At 41.8% G+C, this 22,065-nt stretch overlaps 1 protein-coding gene across 2 annotated transcripts in view; it reads right to left on the bottom strand.

Moving 5' to 3' along the window:
* Positions 1–22,039, bottom strand: part of atm (ATM serine/threonine kinase) — a 29,253-nt gene extending 7,214 nt beyond the window's left edge. For both annotated transcript variants that reach the window (XM_020095194.2, XM_020095193.2), the window contains exons 1-52: positions 21,801–22,039; positions 21,455–21,584; positions 21,241–21,359; positions 20,822–20,964; positions 20,462–20,626; positions 20,080–20,245; positions 19,681–19,919; positions 18,973–19,142; positions 18,668–18,846; positions 17,860–18,231; positions 17,528–17,731; positions 17,146–17,247; positions 16,808–17,042; positions 16,589–16,720; positions 16,109–16,234; positions 15,892–15,981; positions 15,576–15,762; positions 14,901–15,094; positions 14,737–14,816; positions 14,451–14,606; positions 13,858–13,933; positions 13,422–13,552; positions 13,156–13,273; positions 12,888–13,058; positions 12,015–12,190; positions 11,569–11,812; positions 10,828–10,943; positions 10,564–10,690; positions 10,280–10,479; positions 10,019–10,193; positions 9,499–9,657; positions 9,009–9,141; positions 8,823–8,918; positions 8,204–8,375; positions 7,949–8,090; positions 7,533–7,709; positions 7,092–7,269; positions 6,386–6,491; positions 6,037–6,195; positions 5,626–5,734; positions 5,341–5,429; positions 5,164–5,266; positions 4,550–4,698; positions 4,308–4,412; positions 4,113–4,232; positions 3,786–4,020; positions 3,487–3,657; positions 3,216–3,335; positions 1,573–1,790; positions 656–863; positions 372–497; positions 18–158 (exon numbers count right to left, since the gene is read on the bottom strand). In XM_020095194.2, coding sequence (XP_019950753.2) covers positions 18–158; positions 372–497; positions 656–863; positions 1,573–1,790; positions 3,216–3,335; positions 3,487–3,657; positions 3,786–4,020; positions 4,113–4,232; positions 4,308–4,412; positions 4,550–4,698; positions 5,164–5,266; positions 5,341–5,429; positions 5,626–5,734; positions 6,037–6,195; positions 6,386–6,491; positions 7,092–7,269; positions 7,533–7,709; positions 7,949–8,090; positions 8,204–8,375; positions 8,823–8,918; positions 9,009–9,141; positions 9,499–9,657; positions 10,019–10,193; positions 10,280–10,479; positions 10,564–10,690; positions 10,828–10,943; positions 11,569–11,812; positions 12,015–12,190; positions 12,888–13,058; positions 13,156–13,273; positions 13,422–13,552; positions 13,858–13,933; positions 14,451–14,606; positions 14,737–14,816; positions 14,901–15,094; positions 15,576–15,762; positions 15,892–15,981; positions 16,109–16,234; positions 16,589–16,720; positions 16,808–17,042; positions 17,146–17,247; positions 17,528–17,731; positions 17,860–18,231; positions 18,668–18,846; positions 18,973–19,142; positions 19,681–19,919; positions 20,080–20,245; positions 20,462–20,626; positions 20,822–20,964; positions 21,241–21,359; positions 21,455–21,526 — 7,881 coding nt within the window. In that variant the 5' untranslated portion in view covers positions 21,527–21,584; positions 21,801–22,039. The remainder of the gene's footprint in view (positions 1–17; positions 159–371; positions 498–655; positions 864–1,572; positions 1,791–3,215; positions 3,336–3,486; positions 3,658–3,785; positions 4,021–4,112; positions 4,233–4,307; positions 4,413–4,549; positions 4,699–5,163; positions 5,267–5,340; positions 5,430–5,625; positions 5,735–6,036; positions 6,196–6,385; positions 6,492–7,091; positions 7,270–7,532; positions 7,710–7,948; positions 8,091–8,203; positions 8,376–8,822; positions 8,919–9,008; positions 9,142–9,498; positions 9,658–10,018; positions 10,194–10,279; positions 10,480–10,563; positions 10,691–10,827; positions 10,944–11,568; positions 11,813–12,014; positions 12,191–12,887; positions 13,059–13,155; positions 13,274–13,421; positions 13,553–13,857; positions 13,934–14,450; positions 14,607–14,736; positions 14,817–14,900; positions 15,095–15,575; positions 15,763–15,891; positions 15,982–16,108; positions 16,235–16,588; positions 16,721–16,807; positions 17,043–17,145; positions 17,248–17,527; positions 17,732–17,859; positions 18,232–18,667; positions 18,847–18,972; positions 19,143–19,680; positions 19,920–20,079; positions 20,246–20,461; positions 20,627–20,821; positions 20,965–21,240; positions 21,360–21,454; positions 21,585–21,800) is intronic.
* Positions 22,040–22,065: the final 26 nt, after the last annotated feature.

Genomic DNA, 22,065 nt, shown 5'->3' on the forward strand with positions numbered 1-22,065 from the left:
TTGAATGAAAGTCTCACTAGATCGAAAGGTGGTGTCTGCCTTTGAGTACTTCTCGACTGCCGGGACCTGCAGAAGTTCTCATCTTTGTTGGCATTCACCAGAGCGAAGATGATGAAGAGTGTGTGGTGAGGATGCTCAAGTGAAGCTCGGCAGATCAGCTGTGAGGACAGATAAGCGGGAAAATATATTCAAACGCTGCACTTAAAGCTATAATGTCTGTGAAGCAAACATCTTTTACATTTTCAGTCCAGAATGTCACACTGTTTGAGATTCTAGTTTTGCAAGTATAAGAAAAGTCAGTGTAGTCGGCTGCATCTTCCATAAAACAGATTTACTGCTGTAATTATGTACAAAAAAACGTGTTGCATTACATCAGTGAGGACATCATGGAAGCCCGTATCCTCAGTGATGCTGGTTGCCACCTTGGTTCCCATGCGTGCAGCCAGCTGATACATGAGAGGCAGAAACTTGTAGGAGGGGATCTGCTTCACCCCTGTCTGAAACACAAAACAACAGAAGCTCTGTGAGAAGACTAAAGTCCCTCTCGTCTTAAATATAACCAAGTAGCTTTCATTCCAAATTACTTTCAGGACCATGTGTGTGTTTGTGTGCCTTAAACATCGCAGTTAAAAGACGAATATCATTTTTTACTAACCTTCATCATGTCATTTACAGCCCTAACGTCATCATTCTCCAACCAGAGTGAAGCCAGACGGAACACCCAGGTGTCATGCTCCTCCCCCTGCTTCAGACACTGAATGTAATTCTCAACCGCCTTACACAAGAAGCGCTGTCTGTCTGCCTTCAGGCTGGACAGGGCCTTCACATCCAACTCCAACTCCCTCTGCACCTTTGTAGTGTACCTGCACGGTCACAGTAAGGAAGGACAGATCCATATTTGTCCTCGATACATTTTAGAAAATGCAATATAAAAGTGAAAATCATAATTATTCCCCCTGCCAAACAGTGCAGTTCTAGTCCCTGGTGTTCCTGTTCACAATAATATGAGGTCACTGTGACCTTTGACCAATGACATCTGATCAGTTCATCTTTGAGTTCATATGAAAAACTGTTTAAACTTTTAAGAAATTCCCTAAAGATGGACTTGAGGTATTAAGAAAAGAATAACATGTTTTGTGAGGCCACCCAAATCTAATCAGTTAATCCGTGAGTCTTACTGAATGTTTGTGCCAAGTTTGAAAGGATTCTCTTGAGGCATTCTGAAGAAAACATGTTTACAAGGCAAAAAAGATAGATTGATGTTCAACCTGATAGTTTATACCAAATTTGAAGAAATTCCCTACAAGGCGTTTGAGATATTATGTTCTAAAGACCAAAAACATATTTTCTAAGGTCAGAGTGACCCTGTCCGTTGACCACCAAGTTCTAATCTGTTTATCCTTGAGTCCAACTGAACATTTGGACCATATTGACTTTCCTCAAGGTGTTCATTAGATATCTTGTTCACAAGAATGGGACCAACCCACGTGTGTTTATACAGATGGACAACCTGAAAAAATAATGCATCCAGCCACATAAAAACGTATCAACAGACATGAACGGCATGCAGACCTGTTGGAGGTCACTTTCCGCTCCTTCATCAAATCCACTTCCTGTTTGGCCTTCTCCAGCAGCGCCTGCTTGTTCTCAAACTCAGAGGAGTTCATGTATTTGTCGATGCTCTGGTACTGAGCATCAGAGAATCGGGCCAGAGACAAGAAGGCCTCAGTCCGCTGACTCTGCAGCCTGGAGTCCTGCACCCCCGACTCCCCCTTGATCACCTCCACTGCCTGAGGGGACGCAAAATTCATTTTAAGTTAAAATTTAAAAAACAGATAACTAATATATATGAAGATTAATTGTGTAAAATGTACATATTCATTTAACTGTTGTTAAAAAATAATTATTATACTAATATACAAGACCAAAAACGTATATTTAAATAAAGCATAACCTAGAGCATGACTGATTTATCAGTTGTATGTTTGCCAAATTGACGCATCAGTTTTATGTTTGTTTATATTTGGTGTGTATAAGGTGTGCATTCATGTTTACATTTTATGTTAAAAAATATATATATATTTTCTTAATTCAAGTTTGATATATTAGGTTGTATTCATGATATCTTTTTAATTTTATGTTTTATAGCTATTTAAAATAAAGTTTATGTTTAAACTGTTGAATATCAATTACATTTCCTTGTCAGAAGTGTTTGAAAACAAAATTTAAGGAATCATATATTACACCCAACTATTGATATCAACACTGGCCTCCAAAAATCCAAATCAGTCGGACAAAAAAAAAAACAACGGCACAGAAAACTAAAATATAAAATAAACAGAATAAATAGGGTAAAAATAAACACTTTTTTTATTTTTTAATGGAGGACTGTAACTAACAGATGTACTACAGCACAAACATGAGCACAGCACAAGACAGTATGATTTCATTCAGCAGGTTGGCAACACACAGACAGTATGAATAATTTAATTTTGTCCACATTATTCTGTCGTAGCCTCAGGACATAAAGTGTAATACCTGCAGACTTTATAGTTGATATTTTGTCTTTGGGCTTCCACCTAATTCTTCTGGATGTATATAAATTATTTATGTGTGTGTATGTGGGTCGCCAGATACTGCCCGGCTGATGGATAATAAATGTTTCTTTTCTCAGTAAGAAATGTGTATAGTATTAATATTATATTATATGTGCACAGATATATGTGTGTGTCAGAGTGTTTGAGAGTTTCATATGTTTAATGTAACACATATTAGACTTAATGAGACCTTTTAGATTACTGTTGACATGAATCAGGGTTTGAGGGTTAGGGTATGGGATGAAACATTTTTAAATCTGTGCAACAGAATTTAAGATAATTTGTATTTACAGACACCTTAAAGATGGATTCCAGTATTTATCCGCCTGGGCCCAATTAGGGCAGTTTGATTAGCAAAGATCCAGAATAACAATTTGAGCTTTTAGTTGACATTTTATGGACTGTTGTAGTTGCTCCACAAGATTATATTGTAGCCATTGCCGCCATCTACTGGTGATCTACTGGATAGATTCCAAAGCTTTTTTAAGTACCATTCTTTTACACACCTCATTTAGAAGATCGAGCCCAGCTTAGCTCCCCTTTCACAATTCATTGAAATTTAATTTGGAATACATCTGTGTGAGGTGTATCATGAGCATACCATAAACCTCCTCTTACCATCTCCAGGTACTTCTCCAGTATGATTCCGGGACTTTCCAAACAGGTCTCAGCAAGCCAGTTACCACACAGCCTGAGGCACTGAGTGTAAACTGGAGCCAGAGCAGGATTTAGATCCACCTGATAAACGTATTACAAAATTAAGAGTGGTTCAGTGGGGCATTCTGGGTAATTCTTCTGTGAAAAGTGAACGGCATTATAGCATTTAGGGATGTTCCGAATATTCATGTATTTTTAAAGCTGTTTGATTTAAGTATTGTTGTTGGCCAACCTTTCCCTCCAGGTTGTGTATCATCTGTCTCAGCAGGCCTAGAGCCAGACCCTGCTCTCCCTTTGCCCAAAACACCTGGGCCTCCTCCAGTTGCCATGACAACACAGGTGATGACATCCAGGACCCTCCGCCACCGTGCGGTTTCATCTGGAAGACTGCCCGCTCTGCCCTCTGGACAGGAATCACAACACTGTGAGTAGCTTGCAGTAAAACACTGTGATCATATTCAGCTGGAGAATAAAGGTAATCTTTAAATCTGTTCACACACACTCACGTACGTTCACACACTCAGATTCTACCTGTGTATTCCCAGCCTTGCGAGCCAGCTGGCAGAGCTCCATGAGGTGGTCAGTGAGCACAGAGCTGAGGTACTCTGTGCTCTCTGTGTCTCCCGTCCTGGACATCAGGGTGTGCTGGGCCACAGAGCGGACGGACAGAATGGGCTCAACCAACGCAAAGTCACTGTCAGCGAGGAGCTGGGAGTGCTGCCGCCATTGGCTGCAAACGTCCCTCAGAGTCACATCCGAGAAGGGTCTGAAATACACATGAAATAAAAGATAAACTAACTAGTTCTCATAAATCCCATAGTCTCTTCATTGTGTTACTGACTGTGCTGCTGTTGTCACCTCGAGAAGAGCTGTTTAACGCTCTCCAGCTCCCTGATGCTCTGAAGGTTCCTGAGCGCCGGGTACAGAGAAGAAACGGCCTCCAGACTGCCTCTGCACAGCTCCTCCACCTCTGCGCCCCTGTGGAAACACACAGTGTTTTTACCAATGAAGAAACGGATAAGGAAATTTAGAGTGTCTCAGTGTCTATCATACCTGGCCTGTTTCAGCGTTTCATCAAATAAGGAGAAGTCTTTGTCCCTCAGCGCTTGTAGGGAAGAAAACACTGATTCGTGGAAGCCAGGTGTTGATTTCTCACTCCTGATACAACAATGATTATTGGAAGATGAACAAAACATATAAAACGAAATTGCCTCCCACTTTCTGATGAATGATAGTTGTGATTTGTGCAGCTGACACTACCCTCTCAGCTGTGTGGTTGTGCTCTGTCTTCTCACCTCTCAGACAGCTCACAGTCCCACTGCGTGTTCCTCCATGCGGCCTGGAACCGAAGCTCTCTTAGCTCAGCCCCCCATTCCACCCCTTCGCTCTCCAAACCCCTCATGTAAGTGGCCAGGATGCTGCTCAGACCAAAGTTCTGCAGGCCCTGGTGGTTCAACATGGAGAGAATTTATAAATCTGGAATTTATTTGTATGCATTTACACCTTATGCCTGCTTCACACTAGAGGATTTTCAAATATGATCTGACTGTAAAAACATGGTAGACCAACAGAAGTAATTGATTTAATCGTGAGAACGCACTTTGAATCCAGACACAGGAACACACAATTGGCATTTATACTAATTATTTTTGAGAGGTGATTCCAGAGACTTGGGAACTGTTCGACACCAGGAAGCTCAGAGAGCCAGTTAGTGTTATTTGGCCAGACAACCTGTCCTCGCATCTGAAACGGCCCTGCAATTTTGAGGAGGGCTAATTATCCTCTAGTGTAGGGCCAGCTTAATATAAGATTAAAGAATTGAGCAAACAGGGAAAATCATCTAATTTCAAACAGGCTGCTCTTTATCCTGATGTTTCTACATGTTCCCATGCAGCATTAATGATCTCACCTCCACGATTCCCACTTGTCGCGTGGTCTCAGGCAAAGAGGAGTGAAGATCGTAGGAGGTCAGGGCCTTCCCCCACATAGCCTCATGCTCATAGGTTCGAATCCTAAACAAAGTTTACATGTAACTGACTATACATCCAGTTGCAGCTGTGATTATCAACTTATTGCTAATTGTTACCTGGTCAGTGGACTGGTATTAGTCTCCCCTCCGCAGCCATACAGACTGTCAGGTTCTCCGATGCTTCGATACACCTCAATAAGAAGCTCCTACAAACACATTATATTGAGTGTGAATGCATGGAAATAATTATTTGTATTTTCATGACAAAATGACTTTGCACTGAACTTCATACAATTTTAAAGACATTTATAATGTTCAAATGAAAATCTAAAATCCTTTGCATCATTGGGACTGGGAAAATAAAATGATTTATGCAAAGACTATCTGACATGAAGAACTAACCTGCAGACTGATGTTGGTGTCCTCCATACTTTTCTCTGTCAGGCTGGAGATGGTGACGTTCTGGCTGTGCTCTTCAAAAGTGAGCTTGTATGTCGCTCTGGACTTGGTTCTGCAGATTTAGTGAATACAGGGATCAACAAACAGAGACTTGGTGAAACTCAAACTGCAAAAAAATTAATAAGGGATGCGGACTTAGCTTTTGAGCAGCTTTACATATTTTTGTGATTTTTACTTAAATTTTTTTTTTTTTTTTACAAAAATGTTCAATATTGAATTGCTCATTACAAATACAGTAAATAGTGAATATTTTAAATGTGATGCAAAATAAAACTTTTTATGTTTTATAGTAATACATAATCAGACAATCAAGATCTCATGTAGTTAATGTCCTCTGCTTTACTCCAAACAGACCTGCGGGTTTCCTCCATGCAAGCTTTGACCTTGTCGACGTAAATCTCCGTGTACAACAGAGCGGTGAAGTGAGCTGCACACGACTGAGCAGCTTTGGCCACCTCTAGGTAGTTCAGCTCCAGCCAGAAGTTTGAGTTACACACGGTGCCGCAGGAATTACTGGAAGAAGGACGCACAGTTAATTTCATAGACACTATGAAAGCTGCACTATCATCTATAGCAGCAAAGACATAGGATTACATTTTATTTAAACCCATTTGAGGCAAATCATAAAGAAGACCATGAGAGAAAATGCAATACATTACATTTTTTATGTGAAAACAAACTTAATTACAATGATGTCACAAACCTCTCAGACTCCAGTGGTCTCTGCTGGTGTCTCAAATAGTCAATGACCGCCAGCATGGTGCGCAGAGAGGTCTTATCATACAAACCCTGGCTGGCCGTGTCAGACTCTGTAGAAATTAATATTTTAAATTCTCATCAAAAATGAAAACATGAAAGGAAAGATAAAGACATAGCATAAAAATAGTTAAGATTTAACAGTTCATCATCTAATAAATAGTTCATAATAGATCATAATAAAAAAACAATGAATAAAAAAAAATAAAGAGCAGGAATAATTATAGAGAATAATGGTAATACAAATCAATAAAACATGCTGATAAACATTAAAGTTATTGAGGCAAATGAAGTCAAGTCATAATTTATGAGAATGAGTTACTTTGTGTGGCGATAAAACACGCGATAAAATAGGAAGGGGGTTGTGTGAGGCCCATGAGCATTCTGGGAAAACAGCCAGATCGTTAACATTTTGCAAGGAAATTGTGATGAGTCATAACTGTGTGTAAATGTTTATATATGCAATCATGAAGTCGCTGTAAAAGACTCAGTGACAGATTGAACTACAGGATGAAAAATATTCTCTGCTTTCCAGCGGAGTGTACGTTAGGATAAACTCCAACACAATGTCAAAGAACATGAAAAGGAAGCTGAAGGGGACACAATAATTATTGTTAATGTGGGTTAATTATCAGTCATTGTCCAACACTTACCATAGTCAGAGTTGAGAGGTGTGGCAGAGCGACTGGCAGCCTGAGCACTTCTGGAACAGAAACTAAAAAAGTCCTGAATGTGGGATGAGAGCAACCTCCTCCATGAGCCATCAGAGTCGTCCAGAAGGATGGAGTGGATGATTAGGGGCAGCAGCCTCTGGCAGCAGTCTACTTTCACCTAAAGACAGACAAATATAAAGAAGGTATGGTTAGATCTGGAGCTCCGGATTAGAGGATGGATTAAAAGTGGTTGAGCTACAAATTGTGATAAAATGTGACTTTGAATGAACAAAATGCTCTAAAGCAGATATAATATCGTAAACACAGCCAAAGATGTAGATATTTAAGCAGATATATCCACATTCAAACTGATGATTCAAAGAATAATGAAGATGTGAATAATTTCTGGGACAAAACCCCTAACAAAGCCCATGTGCTTACCAGACACAGTGGTCTCGACAGGAGCAGTGCTTCACTCTTCACTCCTCCACTGTCGAGCAGGGCAGTGCAGAGAGCCTTCAGCCAGGCCTTGTGGCCGCCAGCCTGAGGGATCCAACACTCCTGACTCTCCAGCTTCTCCCGAGCCTCCGAACTCGCCACAGCACTCACAGCAACCACCTAAATACAATCGGTATTAAATGGCTTAAGTTTTTCAAACTTCATCCTGTTTTGAGAGCAGGTATAGACGACAGATTTTAAATAATGGTGGATGATGCGTATCCATTCCTCCCACTATCCAGAAAGACAAAGTATCTCAGATACATGCACTGCCATCTTGTACTATCCTCGTGTCATCCATCTTTATATACAGTCTATGATACAACACACAAGGACACACACACATCTTGCTGACCCACCTTGCTCTTGGCCTTTCTAAAAGGATTAAGGTAGGCCAACATGGAGTCTCTGTTGTCTTTGTGCTGCTCCCAGAAGTCAACTCCAGACTGGGTTGTGAGGATGTTCTTCACACACTGAGCAGCTGCCTGCTTCACCTCAATACTGACAAACAGTCACAGCACAGACAGTCACAATAAATATCAACACAAACCCCTCACTGCTCCGGTCATGTGCAACAAACTTTCATTTCACTGCAGTTCAGTTATTAAACGTACCGCTGCTGAGTGAGCGAGTCATTCATGCAGTTGAGAATGATGTATAGACGCTGAGACTCTGTTGAGGTGAAGAGAGACATTGCCTTTTCAAAGAGGGGGTCTCTGCCCTGGAGCAGGGCGATAGTGGAGAAATCCACTGGACCCAGTTCTCCCAGACAGCTGCCTGCTGCCTCTGTGGGAAAAGATTTGTCGTGTTAAAACTTGTGAACCTTTTGAAAAAACTGAAACTAATCAAACTGGACAGACGAGGCCAAGACCACAGCAAACGGATGCTGCAGAGTAGGGCTGTGGGAACTATTTTCAATAATAATAAAAACAAATAAAAAATCAATACTGTTCAAATGTGCAATTTGCATGCTCACATGCTTGTGTTGTCCACACAGGGAGGGTGTGGCACCAGATAAAACTGCCGTTCAACTGATGGATTTTTGCAGTGAACTGTGTGGCTCGCAGAGTAAATAGATGTGTCACGCACTGCTAATGAACAGTACATAGTAAGAGAAAGCTAAATTTTATTTAAATAGTAAATTTGAATATTAAAAATAAAAAGGAATTAAATTGGAATGCGATTATAGAGGAAGATTGACAGCCCTACTGTAGAAGGTATTTGATTTAATACCAAGTATGTCGGCTCCGCCCGATTGGTTGGCTGCTAGCTTACAGAGCTGCAGCAGACTAAGAACCAGCTTCACCAGCACGCTGTCACTGGGGTCAGCTGCAAGAGGGATAAACACAGACAACATTTAAGTTCAGTAGACATTTAACATGACTACATTTATTTATGCATAGGTCATTTTTCCCATACAGTGGCACTCTTTGAGCAGGTCTCTAATTTGTTCCTTCTTGTCATGCAGCTGTCTGGTCAGCTCCTTCAGTCCCTCCAGTCTGGTCAGAGGTAAGGAGTCACAGGACGTCACTGACAGGAAGTGGGTGATCTCCTGTAGAGATGGAACATTGAGGAAGTAGGTCAGCGATGAAAAGGAAAGACTGATAACTATGACATTTCCACTCATCAAAACACAGAAGAATCAGATCAACATATGCATCCAAAAAACTTTACTTGATAGTAACACGTAGATATTTGTCAGGCCCCTAATTGATGTCCCATAATTACATGTGTCCCTCAGCATAAACACACTTGCAACATAAAAACATGAGTTTGAACACTTGAGGTGCTTTTAACTACAGTGAATGAGGGAATATTTTCAATGTGTTGAGCTCAGTCTTCTTACAGGATGATACTAAACAGTAGAGGTGTGTGTGTGTGTGTGGGTATGTGTGTGTGTTTCTGTCACCTGTCGCAACGTAAAGGTCCCAGTATTATATTTGAGCCTGTGCTGTACAGTCTGCAGTTCTCTGAATTCAGGCAAGTCGGGAAAAGGCTGCAACCTGCTGATGGCTCCTTTTAACTTCTGTTGATTCTCAATCACGAGAAACTGCAACAGACTAAGCACCTGAAGGGGTGGATGAATAAAAAGAGGTAGAAGAGAAATCTAAATGTATGTCTTTAAATTTCTAAACAAGGAAGTAGTAATTTTACAGACACAAAAATGAAAATTACATCATTGGGCTTTTTTCACAGTTTTATTTCAACATGGAGGAAGCAGGACTTCCTCCATATTAGCATGACCTATACTCCATTCAGCCACCAGGTGATTAGCGAGACACTTTGGCTTCACTTTTAGGGAGCAGTCATGTCATCCATCTTTTTGTACAGTTTCTAATGTCCATACATGCTGCATAGTATACATTTTGATGCACAACATGTTGCATTAAGTCTATATGCTTGAATGAAAAACAGAAAAATACACTAACCTGCTGTGAGATGGTGGGCCGGCTGATGACCTGAGCCGTGAGAGACCCAACAATGGCCTGTAGGTGGCAGTCTAGAGCGTCATCACAGAACTGCAGAGCTGCCTGACACACAGAAGCCAACAGGTCGCAGCACAGAGAGAGGCTTCGGGCAGAGACCCCATTGCCCTGAACTGGTCTGTGGATGAAAGGAACACAAACTGAGTCAGCTTCGTATGGAATATGTCTATGTGAATATCTTTTCACATGTGCACATGAACCGACCTGCTGTTGATCTGGTGTATGAGTGTGTAGATTATGTCTCTGAGCACAAAGGCCCAGGCTCCTCCCAGACCGTCTTTCACCTCTTTGAGCAGCAGGTTGACAAACAGGTGATACATGAGGAGGATACGATGGCGTTCATAGCCGTTGGTCGTCTCTGCTGCTCTTTCACACACCGCCAGTAGGATCCTTTGAATAGAAATCTACAAAACAGCGAAAAAAGATGATTTAGTTGCACTGATATAAAAGAACAAAGACAAAGAAACTTCCCATAAGAGACACCTTACCGGAGTTTTTGACAGAATGGCTACCAGTGACTTGTGGTTGGAACTGTGGCACTTGCTCAGGTAGTCCAGAGTAGCTTTGATGACATAAGAGCTGAAGTACGGTGGGTTTGGTACAGGGTCCAGTTCCCTGAGGGGGCGAGAAACAAATGTTTCATTTAACAGATAAACTACCTTAAATAATGGGGATTTATATACAATTGTAGAATTAATTAATAAAATGAGGTAGATAACAAGACAATCATGGTAAATCTTAAATATCATTACCCTACAAAGCATTTCAGCTCTCCTCTGTCTCCTTCAGTTCCACCTCCTTCATACAAAGTCATCAGCAACTCCACCACTATGTCCGGCAGGTTAGTGTGGATAAGGCTGTCGATTTGCTGCAGACACATTCCCAAACATGAGAAATGTGATGTACAGTTAAGCAAAGCTGTCTTTCAATTACTGAAGACACAGCACACTTACTCTGGGCTCAGACTCCAAGAATATCAGGCCGATTTAACCCTGATAAAGCCAACTAGACTCAGATAAGAAATCAGGTCTGGAACATTGGTCGGTACCAATGTTAAACCTCCTGAACTGCCCACAGAATCTTTAGGGCCATCCCGATAATTATGAAATATGTTTGATATTTTGGATTTAAAATTGGGATGATCAAATCAGAGCCATAACAAATGAGAGAGACAGAGAGACCAGAGCAGCTAACAGTCCAGTTTAACTGAATAATAGATAACCAGTGTTGACATTGTCAGTGCAACTATTTTCCAATCCAGACCTTTTTCACCTTCTGCTTTTGTTTATTAACATAATAGCAAGTTGTCGCTCCATGCCACCCTCCAGTTTGGTTACAACTGTTTCCCCATGGGGTCACATGAGAGACGTGAGGTGGTGCATCACTGCCTCTGGAGCAATAATCTTTTTAATATCATGTAGTGTTTGCTTCACCATTATTTTCTGATCTTGTAGTGTAGGCCTAGGTCTAGGTTTTTCTATATCTGTGTTTACCTGTTTGCCCAGACAGTCGGCATCTTTGAGCAGGTTGTAAACTCTGTGGGCCGTCTCTCTCTGCCTTGCAACCTGCGACTCCTGGCCAGACAGAACGAAGTACGGCAGGATGTTGACCATGATCTTGGGGAAGCAGTCGGCCAACAGCTCCTTCCAGTCCTTCTCCAGATACCTACCGATAGACCTCACCTGCTCAAAGTCATCGAGGAAGACCAGGTGGGGGATCAATACCTGATAAGTAGAGCTACAAGAGGATATGAGACAACAGGGTGTTAAAAACCAGGCACTCATAATCATTAACTCCTTGTTGTCAAGTCTTGAACACTGAAATTTTATATAATGTAGTGTGAGGGAAAGTATAGACTTTAAAAACTGGGGAAATGTACACTGAATATGATATGACAACAACAAAACACCACAACGGACTGAAAAGTTTATTTCCTCACTTATAGAAATCTTTGATGGCGTCATGGTCAAGGAGCGCGTAGGGGAAAGAGCCGAGAGTGTATCGATCGTCAGACTGCCTTTGTGCGAGCCACTCCGCCACCAAGTAATACAAGTGAGAAGTGACAAATGTTTTCACACTCCTGTATCCCAGTGCTCTGGATACACTGCACAACATCTGTCAAGGGAAGAAGAAACAGTCTTTCTGAAAATTACTGATTTAAAGAGAAATGAGCAAACTATTGACTCATAATTAGGGTATACAGAGATAAAAGAGTGAAATCAAACCTGAACTAAAGTTTCACTTGTCAAGCTGCTGGAAAAAAATCCTTGGACATTTTTATCCTTTCACAGTATTGTCTGAATTCAATATTAAAACAGTTTTAAGGGGAATTCCAGTACTTTTCACCCTGCACCCTATGTTTATAAATGTCAGGCTGTAAATTGGTACTTGAAAAAAACTTTTGTCCAGTATGATGAATTACACTATTATGGCTGAATTTTTTTCTGATGTGGAAACATCAAAAACGCATTTGACTTCAATGGTCAGTCCTACATGTTTGAGCCAAAGTATACAGATGGACATGGAGCGAGAGGGAGCCAGGATATCCCCCCTCTGATTAACAGAGCTTTGCAGAAGTTCTTCAATGTGCCCAAAATAGACTTAAAGAGACGGCCCAAGGCCAGAATAACAATTTGAGACTTTAAGCTGTAAAAAAAACCTAATTCCATGGATTGTCGCAGTTGCCCCATAAGATTACATTGTAGCTACTGCTGCTGTGTCACGGCTACCCATATAAGGACCAGAACAATACCAGAATTAAAGCATTTGAAACGTTTGTTTTCAACGATGTACAATGCTCTGAAATTGTTACCTTTTTAATAAGCTGCTCCTCGATGTTGTTCTCCTTGTAGGACTGGAAGAGGGCAAACAGACACTGTTTTTCACACACTGAACTACAACACAGCACCACAGACAAACTCTTCAACAGTGTGGTCTTCCGGTTGAACGCCTCATCCTTCTGGTCCTCTGAAGAGCTGCATCTCTGTGTATGATGCACAGTAAGAAAAAGTCAAACAGGGGCTGAATTAGGAAGAAATTATTAACTTTTCACGATTAGCAAGAACAGAGTATGAACTCACTGGAAGCCTCATTCCCTCCTGAGCCTTCAGGTAAATATTTTCAAAAGCAGCCTGCTGGTGTTTGAGTGGCAGCATCTTCCTTTCATCAGGATGCTCTGATCTCATGTCCAGAAACAACCTGGATGCAAAAGAGAATAATGTGACAGTCACAACTATTATTCATTTAATCTATTTAATAGTTTTTATCTGATTTCCATCATGTTTTTCTATCACACCTATCTTATTCTGATAGAGTGGTGGTAAATCAGCTCCCAGTTGAAGCATACCTCTCCACTGACATGGCTACCAGCATGCGGACTTGGTGATGGGTATCTGCCAGGTGAGATGGGAGGATTACGGACACTGGACGCTCCTCCTCCCTAATAGTTAGGACTGCCCACTTACAAGAGGGGTCAGCCTGTCACAGGGGGAGAGATGTCAGGAGGATGTAAGTGAACAGAATGCAGATGAAGAAGAGGGGAAAGATTTGTCTATATGTATTTATTTATTAAATGGCCCCAGGGAACCAATATATCACGAGGCAAATAACAGTTTACTTCCCTGTCAAACAAAACATTAATCAGATCGATAAAGGTTTGACTGGCTTACAACTTGATTTAGCAGGAGATGTAAAACATACAAATCTAACATTTGACAGCTAGAAAAAAAAGTCTAAAACAGTCAACGTAGTCTTTGGAAATGAAACAATCTGTGAAAGCTTACCTCCAGCAAAGCAACCAGACACTGCACTAAAGCAGCTCGAACAGTTGCGATGCATTTCCCTGTTTGGCTCAGGAAACTAAAAAACAAAGTGATGAATGAATAAGTGTCAAAAATGCAATGATAAAAAGTACAGACAGACTTTCGTAATGGTAAATCTTCATGCAGAATCAGAGTCAGATCAAAATTATGTTTACAAAGTCTGACAGTTGGTATCGACTCAAAATTGAATTTAAAGGACACACTTTTTCAGCTTTTCCCTTTCCTCTATGTAGGTGAATATAGAGTGGGCCAGGTGGCCAATAAGAGCAGATTGGGCTTCACCAGGAGAGAGAGGAGCTAAAACCAAGCATTTCAGACAGATGCTGAAAAGTGGAGCTGAATCAATGGACAGTTTGAGAAAAGAGATGCGTTTGAACATGTAAACCTGAATATGAGCATCACACAGTATTTCTCCTTTAAAACAAGGGGAGACAAGTTTCACACTTGATCATCCTCCATCAAAAATTTAAAGCACCTTGCGACAACCAGAGGATTAATTTCATGATTTCAGACCAACCCTGTGTAAGGTCATAGTATTAAAATATACCTCTTACCAGAATCCGGACAGAACTTGGAGCAGGGATCCCTGAACATGTCTCATTTCCTCTGGCATGTGGTGGGTTCTCCCCAGGCTCCTGATGGAGGGTAACAAACCAAGCAGCACAGCAGCACAGATCTCTTGGTCCTGACGGTACAGGCTACACAAATCTCTATAACCAAACAGAGACACTTATTGACAGAAACACAGAATAGGTAATGTTGCCTTGAGTACAACATCTATTATCAAGAACTGCTCTTTCTCTAATAAAATATATCTGTGCAGCAGAACTATTTCCTTACGCCAGCGGACGCAGCAGCAAATCAAATTCCTCTGGAGAAAGTGAGTCCTCAGCAGGAAGATTCTTGAGCAGAACAAGATACTGCAAGAGAACCAGATGTTAATGTTCGGTAGCTAAGGAATCACTATTGCAACTGTGCCACAGCGACTCTCTACCCCAGCTCACCATGTTGAGGTGCAGCGGTTTGCTGAAGTCAATCTGTTCCAGCAGCAGCAGCAGCCTGCGCCGCACCTCCTGGGGTTTGAAAAGCAGGCCGTGGACATGCTGGACAGAGCCGCACTCACACAGGAACTCCAAAATGGCGAGGAGAGCCATGTCCTGCTGGGCCAGATGATCCTCTGCTAACAAGCTTTTGGCCCCTGAGGGAGGACAGAACCACAAGACATCATCTCCCTCTGATCCACTGATGGGACAATCAGCAGAGAGTTTTGCTACAATAATGACCCCATAGTCAGCTGAGAAGGCGGTTCTTCAATGCCACATAGGTCCCACACCAACTCTGAATGTGGTCAGACCTCACATGCTTCCTCAGTGTCTTGGGTGCTCCACCAAGGAGGTTATAATATTCTTCTTGTGTTATTTTTGGTTCTGGTGACACTCACCAGTAGAACAAGTCTTTACAAGCTACTGAAATTATGTGGCGCTGTGTCTCTGCATGTGACAAATAACCACACACACAAAAAACACCAACAAATAAAAAAAAAGGTTTAACCAGGAACTTAAGTAGCTGTTTTAACAGTACTGACATTTTAATTTTTGAGGTAATAAATTAATTTTTACTAAAATATACCACAATTCAAAGAAAGGCAATAATTTAGACAGAAAGAGATCCTTTCTTACCTGGTCCACAAGAAGCGTCAGTGCTGTCTCCCTTCTGTCTGTGGGTCCCGTCGGTGCTGCTGTGAGACTCCTCACCATCCTCAAACAGGTCAATATTGTCCCCTTGTTGAGTCCTGGTCATCTCCAAGTCATCATCCATGTGATCGTCTTCATCCAAAACATTGACTCTCTTAGAAACACTGCTTAGCTACAGGAACAGGGAAGTGAGGGTAATTCAGTGAAGTGGCTCCATTAGTGAAAGGAAGAATTTCACATTCTCGTCCTCAGACCACAAACATCATGAGTCTCTACATCTTACTGTGTACCTGTCGCTTACCAACAGTTTGCAGATCTCTGCTAATTCACTGAGGAGACTGGCTGGCAGTGTCAAAATAAACAGGCTGGAGGAGATGGAACAAACTTTATCCTGCAGAAGAAAGAAGTGTTTTATCTAAAGTGATCTCATTTATTTAGAAATACATGGATATCAATGGTTAAACTTTCCATCATGTTGACAACAAACTGAACTGTGGTGATGACTCTTTTTGGTTTACCGTGTTTTTTCTGCTGGCTGACTGTGTGCACAGCTTCATGACAGACCTAAGAGCGGTCATGGTCCCCTCCTCTGTCATCTTTACTTTCACACTTGAAACAAATCCAGTGAAGTCCTGAGTCACAGTCTACAGACAAAAACACCGAGCAATTATTAAAATTCTTTAATTACTCAAAATCATCGACTGTACATAAAGTTTGATGACATACAGCTCTCCGACGGGACCTTGCTACCTGGATCGATCCCCTGATCTCTACTACACAGCTCAAAATGACATCCACGGCATAAAATGAATTTCTGTCCAAGCTTAATTTCTGGACGAAGTGGACACAGGTTGTCCATCTTTAAATACAATCTATGTTTAACATAAATGTGTACCAGTATGGATAATGGGCACAAGGTAGCAGGCAAACTGATCATTGGCTCTTCATTAAGACGATTGACTGTGGTACATTTCATGCATTTGAGTCTGAACGTTTACCTTTGCCCTGTTGAGGAGCTGTGAGTGACAGGCATTCTCTTCAGTCAGAACCCCAGTGGAGACGTAAGCTGCTAAAACACCAGTCAGCAGAATGACGCAGCGCACCAGACACTCTGGAGGTGTGGACAGAGACTGTGGAGAGCAGATCAGAATACATACCAGTCTGTCTGTGTGAACACTAACGCAAACACATAAACCCAAGTATTAACTTCCACTCACATCAGGAGAGTAGCAGTTAAGTAGTGTGTCAGCCACACAAAGCAGGGACTGCTCCAGCTTGTTTCTGAGACTGGGGACAGCAGTGAACTGGCCGTGAGCTGATGAAGTCCTCAGGGACTCTTTGGTCACTCTGACCTCTGAGGGCAGCACGTTGAAGCTGAACTGTAAGTACAGCCTCTTGATCTCTTCCAGGTTGTCTTTGGCAGCAATTGAGGATTGCTCTTGAATAAAGGCACTTAAAAAAGAAAACTTAATTATTATTTCATAATTTCATTGTTTTCAGTACAGAGGGAGTTGCTACCACTGTAGCATGAATTGTGAAAGACATGATGTCTTACCTCTCAGCTCCTTCAGCACCCAGCAGAAAGTTCAGGCCAGCTCTGGTGTCTTTCAAGGTCAGGGAGATCAGGATGTCGGCTATTAAATTGTAGGGAAAGTCTCTGTACACAACATCAGAGGAAAACATCAAATAGCAGATGTTTGTCTCGCAGTCAAGATAGTAAATTGTTAGCATAATTTCCTTTTTCTCTCTGTGGAGCATAGACTGTATATAAAGATGTACGATCAGACTCAAACAATCTGTGAGCGATGCAGGAAAACTGTAAAGATTATACATTTAGTAGTACATTTATAGTGAGTCTGGATAGAGCCAGGATAAAAATCTCCAATTTTAGTCCTACAAATCTGCAGTGTACATGGAAAAGCAACTGACTGACAAACCTGCAAATGATGGGGTGAGGTCTGGAGCTATCTTCCATCTCATCACTCTGGTCACTCATCAGCAGCCATGCAATGAGGGTCTCCTTCAGGTTTGGAGAACCAGATCCTTCTGTGATCCCTACATATTCCCAGCTTGACCTCAGGGTGAGAACCTTAGGGACTGGACACTTCAGTAGAGCTTGACACAGACAGATGGCAGCACTCCTGTAGATAAATAAAAGAAAATGGTGATGCTAAATGCATACACTAATATACATACATTTGTCATGACAACCCATTTAATAACAAAGACTAAATTTAACATTGCAGAATGAGAAAACATAGAAACTTACTGTGATAGTTTGCATGCTGATGCAGAGAAAAGCTTCCAGAACTCTCTGTCCATATTAATTAGTTCTCCGTAGACGATGGAGGTCAGCAGGTCCAGGCTGAGGGCCTCTGTCTGGGGCGAGCTGACCCCCCGTAGTGCAAGGGCCCATACCCGACCCCACAGCCTTCCCAAATCTGCCCTGTGGACCTGGGCCCTCTCAGGATAGCGGGTCTGGCACCGGGCCACCTCCCTCAGACAGCGCAGCACGTACAGCCCCCTCTCTCCTCTCCTCTGCTCTGCCAGGAGCTGGTACAACACAGAGAGCAGAGGCACCATCTCCTGGCAGGGCACCATGGACGGATACTTGGAAGTGAGCACCGCAGTGATCTGCAGCCTGAGAGAGGAAAATGAAAGAAGGATGGAAAATCATGACGTGAAAACCCCAAATGAGCCGATGTGAGAATACAGCAGGAGATCCTTCACAGGATTCACAGCAAATGAGTGGTGGTGTTTAAGACGTTTCTAACACTTGACAGACACAAAATGAAAAAACTAAAGAAAGATAATACAACTATCTCAGGATGAAAAAGTGTTGTTGATGGTGTTGATGTTTGTTCTAATCCAAAGGTTTTTGTCAGCTTTTTCTGAGGTAAATTGTGAAATTGTGTATTAGTATGCCACTTTTGTTCTTTTTTCTGTTTCTGTAATTCAATTCGATATCATAGTAAATGAGGGTCACTCCTCAATGATTTCTCAGTATACAAAAAGGTTGTTAAAGTATAGTTTACCTTTAACATGTTCTAATGCTAACTGTGTTGTGATTTTCCTACCATGGTATGACATCGAAGTCACTGTGCTGAGGCTGAAGATGGTCTCGGAGGACCTCCCAACCAAGCTCGATACGGCGGCGCTTGCTGGCTGCTCCAGGGGTGGGACTTCCCAACTGTGTGGCTCTGAGGGAGGCCTGGGTCACCTCCAAGATGTGGGAGTCATTGTTATTGCTGAACAACTACAAGATGCAGGAAAAACAGGTAGATCAAGCACTTGATGTGGGTGCTGTCATAACGTTTTTTTCTCATTCTTACAATCAAATAGAGTAATGATTCAATCATGCATGAGACTTGATCTGTGTTACCTGATGACAGATATCAGCTGTGAGCTCAATGACATTGTTTTTCACTGCGATGTGTCTCCCCCCACTGACGTACTTCCCTCTGCTGCCGATATGACTGATTTCTCTGACCAAAGCATCATACAAATTGTAGAGCTGACTCCTCCACCGAGTCCAGTCCTCAGCATGTGCACCTAATAAATAAGAGGGTGAACAACTGCTCTCTTAGTTGTTTAATTATAGACCATACAAGTGTGTTCTCTTTACATCTTGACCTTAATGTTGTGCTGACCATTTTCCAAAGCAAACTTCAGGTTTCTGGAATGATTACCCTACATTCACCCACTGGATTTTAATTAATCATGCTATTTTATTGTATTTTATCATTTATCAGTTAGTAAAACTTGGTAAATGGAAAGCGGACTGTATTTATAAAGCACTTTTCCATTCGTATCAAGCAAAGCGCTTTACAGTACAAGTCACATGACCCTTTCACAAACACATACATTTGTGGTTCAGTATCTTGCCCAAGGATACAATAAAATGCAGACGGGTATGAGATACATTTTCTGACATATACCAAAACGAAAGGTTGACACTCTGTATTTGAAAGTTTGAAATCTATTAAGAAAGGTTTTGCATGAATGATTTTGCATGAATGAACCTCCTATGAAGTCCTAGCCTTGCATAATAAACACATTGTTTTAAAAAAAAAAAGAACGATCACTTCACCTGTGTCCTGAGTCTTGGCTCCTTTGGGGTGATGAACACAAATCTGCAGATTGAAGAACTCCACGATCTCCTCTTTAAGAGCAGGACTGGGCCTCATATCTGCCCAGATGTACAGTATGGATGGCAGAAGCTCCTCTCCCAGGTGGCACACCCTCATTCTGCAGTTCATAGCTGAGTACCTCAAGAATACGTTGAGAGCCGAGACGAGGTGCTCCAAAACGGCCAAGTGTTTCTCCTGCCTAACAGGAACATAGGATTTCACAAAGGGAAAACTCTACATTATGTGTCCATTTATTTAATAAACTTGGGTTCTTTATAATAACTACTAAAAAATAACAAAATAAGCGTTGGGAGTAATTAGCATAATATGTTTTCTAAAAGGATAGTAAAAGTTTTCACCTGGCGTTAAGCAGTGCTTTGGAGAAGAAGCTGAACAGGGTATTGTTACATCCATCAGTCTGCGTGCAGCAGCCCTGCACCACCATGTGGATGACTCTGTTCACTAAAACACGATTTATGGATTTGGAAGAAGAGTTGAACAAGCCACAGTACAACTCCAAAAGACCTGAGGAGCACAAAAACACACAGGGGATTGATTAACAGCATGAACTAGATGAGACAGAAGTAAGATGTCAGGTGGTTATAACACAATGTAATGAGCAAGTAAGGCTATATCCATTCTTATTAATATGAGACATTTAACATCTGATCATAATCAACCAGGATGAATAATCAGATTTTATCAAGAAATTAAGAACATTTAGACAAAATGACCACTGACTGTGCCACTGCTGTGGGGTGATGTCACACCAGTACTTGCGGACAGAGAGGATGTCCTTCACGAGGAGGCTGCTATAATCTTCTCCATAAGCAGAGCAGCTGTAAGAGCCCTGCACCACCTCCATCACATGTTTCAGCAGTTCACTGCACTTTAGACGAGTCCCGCCTGTAGAGACAGAGACAAAGTAACTGCAGTAGATACGTGTAATTCAGATCACTTACAGTGTTTTCTGTTACAGTGAATAAAGATATGACATTTCAAAAATATTCCCCACTTTGACAAAACATATTTTAATCTATATTGTGCACGTGTGCACTTAACTGTAAACCTGTACTGGATCTCAAAAGACAGTGTCCTTACGTTTGTTTGCATAGCGAATGAAGTATTTGATCAAACTGCACAGTTCCGCCATCTTCTTCTTCCGTGTGGTGAGTGCTGTCGCTGTGACAGATTTACTTGACTGCATGCTCTCTGTCTCCTTCTGGACATAGCGCTGCAGAAATCTGACATGGCAAAATTAAGTGTGAGCAAAACCGAAAGCAAAGTGTTGAAATTAAAAACATTTCTGACTTAACTGAACCAAACTAAATCAGAACTCTTGATATAGTTTAATAATATGTTGATAATGAATTGCCCCCTTAGGGGAAGAATAAAGTTATTTGAATAGGATTTAACATAAAATCCTACAAAACCCAGGTGTTACTTGTGTTATACTGGATAATGTTAGATGGATTATGCTGCATAAATAGAAAAGATGCATATATGCAAAGGGGAGTTACCTGAAAACAGCATCCCATGTGAGCTGCTTGGACGATTTAGTTTTAGTTCCTGAGGTGCGGTCCAACTCCTGCACGACCTCTGGAGATCGGAGGAGCCGTCTGAAGCGTTCGGCTTCTTTCTGGAAGCATGAAGTTTGATTTATATTGCACATACTGGTAAAACTTGGGCTGTCAGCAATATATGATTCATTTGTCTATAAACATTTGTGATTACCTTCCTCTCTGTGGCTTTATCATTCTCCAGCCCCCTGCAGCAGACCAGGAGATCATGAAGAGCCAGACTCATGGTGCTGCAGTGGGTGGGGGCACAGTGTGCATCAGTGTGGGGTAGACTGTTGTACCTGCTGTGACAGGATGTTGACAAGACAGGATCAGGATGATGATCAGGATGATGGTGATGATGATGTTATTAGTCAACGTTATTGAATGTCTACACAGTGTTCACTTCACAAAGGCATCAGATCTCTTCTGAAAAGCACTGGTGACAAACTGTTTAAATCGATCAGTCAGTCCGGCCTTGTTGAGGACGAACTTTAGCAACACAACATCACCCCACTTACTTTAAACTTGATCTGTTGCTCTGCACTGATCACGTCACGGAGCTGTCACACACGCACGAGCAGACATTAGCTGTGGTGCTGCAGTGCTGGATGAGCCTGCTACTGCTGCTGCTGCTACTGCTGCTGCTACTGCTGCTGCTGCTGAGTCTCTTCTGACAACTTTCCCATCCAGACCTGACATTCACGCAGTTGACAAACACTCACACAAGCACGTACACGCAGATAGCAGGAAATTCCCGCCCCAAGAGCCGCGATGAAGCAGCTA

The sequence above is a fragment of the Paralichthys olivaceus genome, chromosome 11 (genome assembly GCF_024713975.1).
Source record: "Paralichthys olivaceus isolate ysfri-2021 chromosome 11, ASM2471397v2, whole genome shotgun sequence".
Lineage (NCBI taxonomy): Eukaryota > Metazoa > Chordata > Actinopteri > Pleuronectiformes > Paralichthyidae > Paralichthys > Paralichthys olivaceus.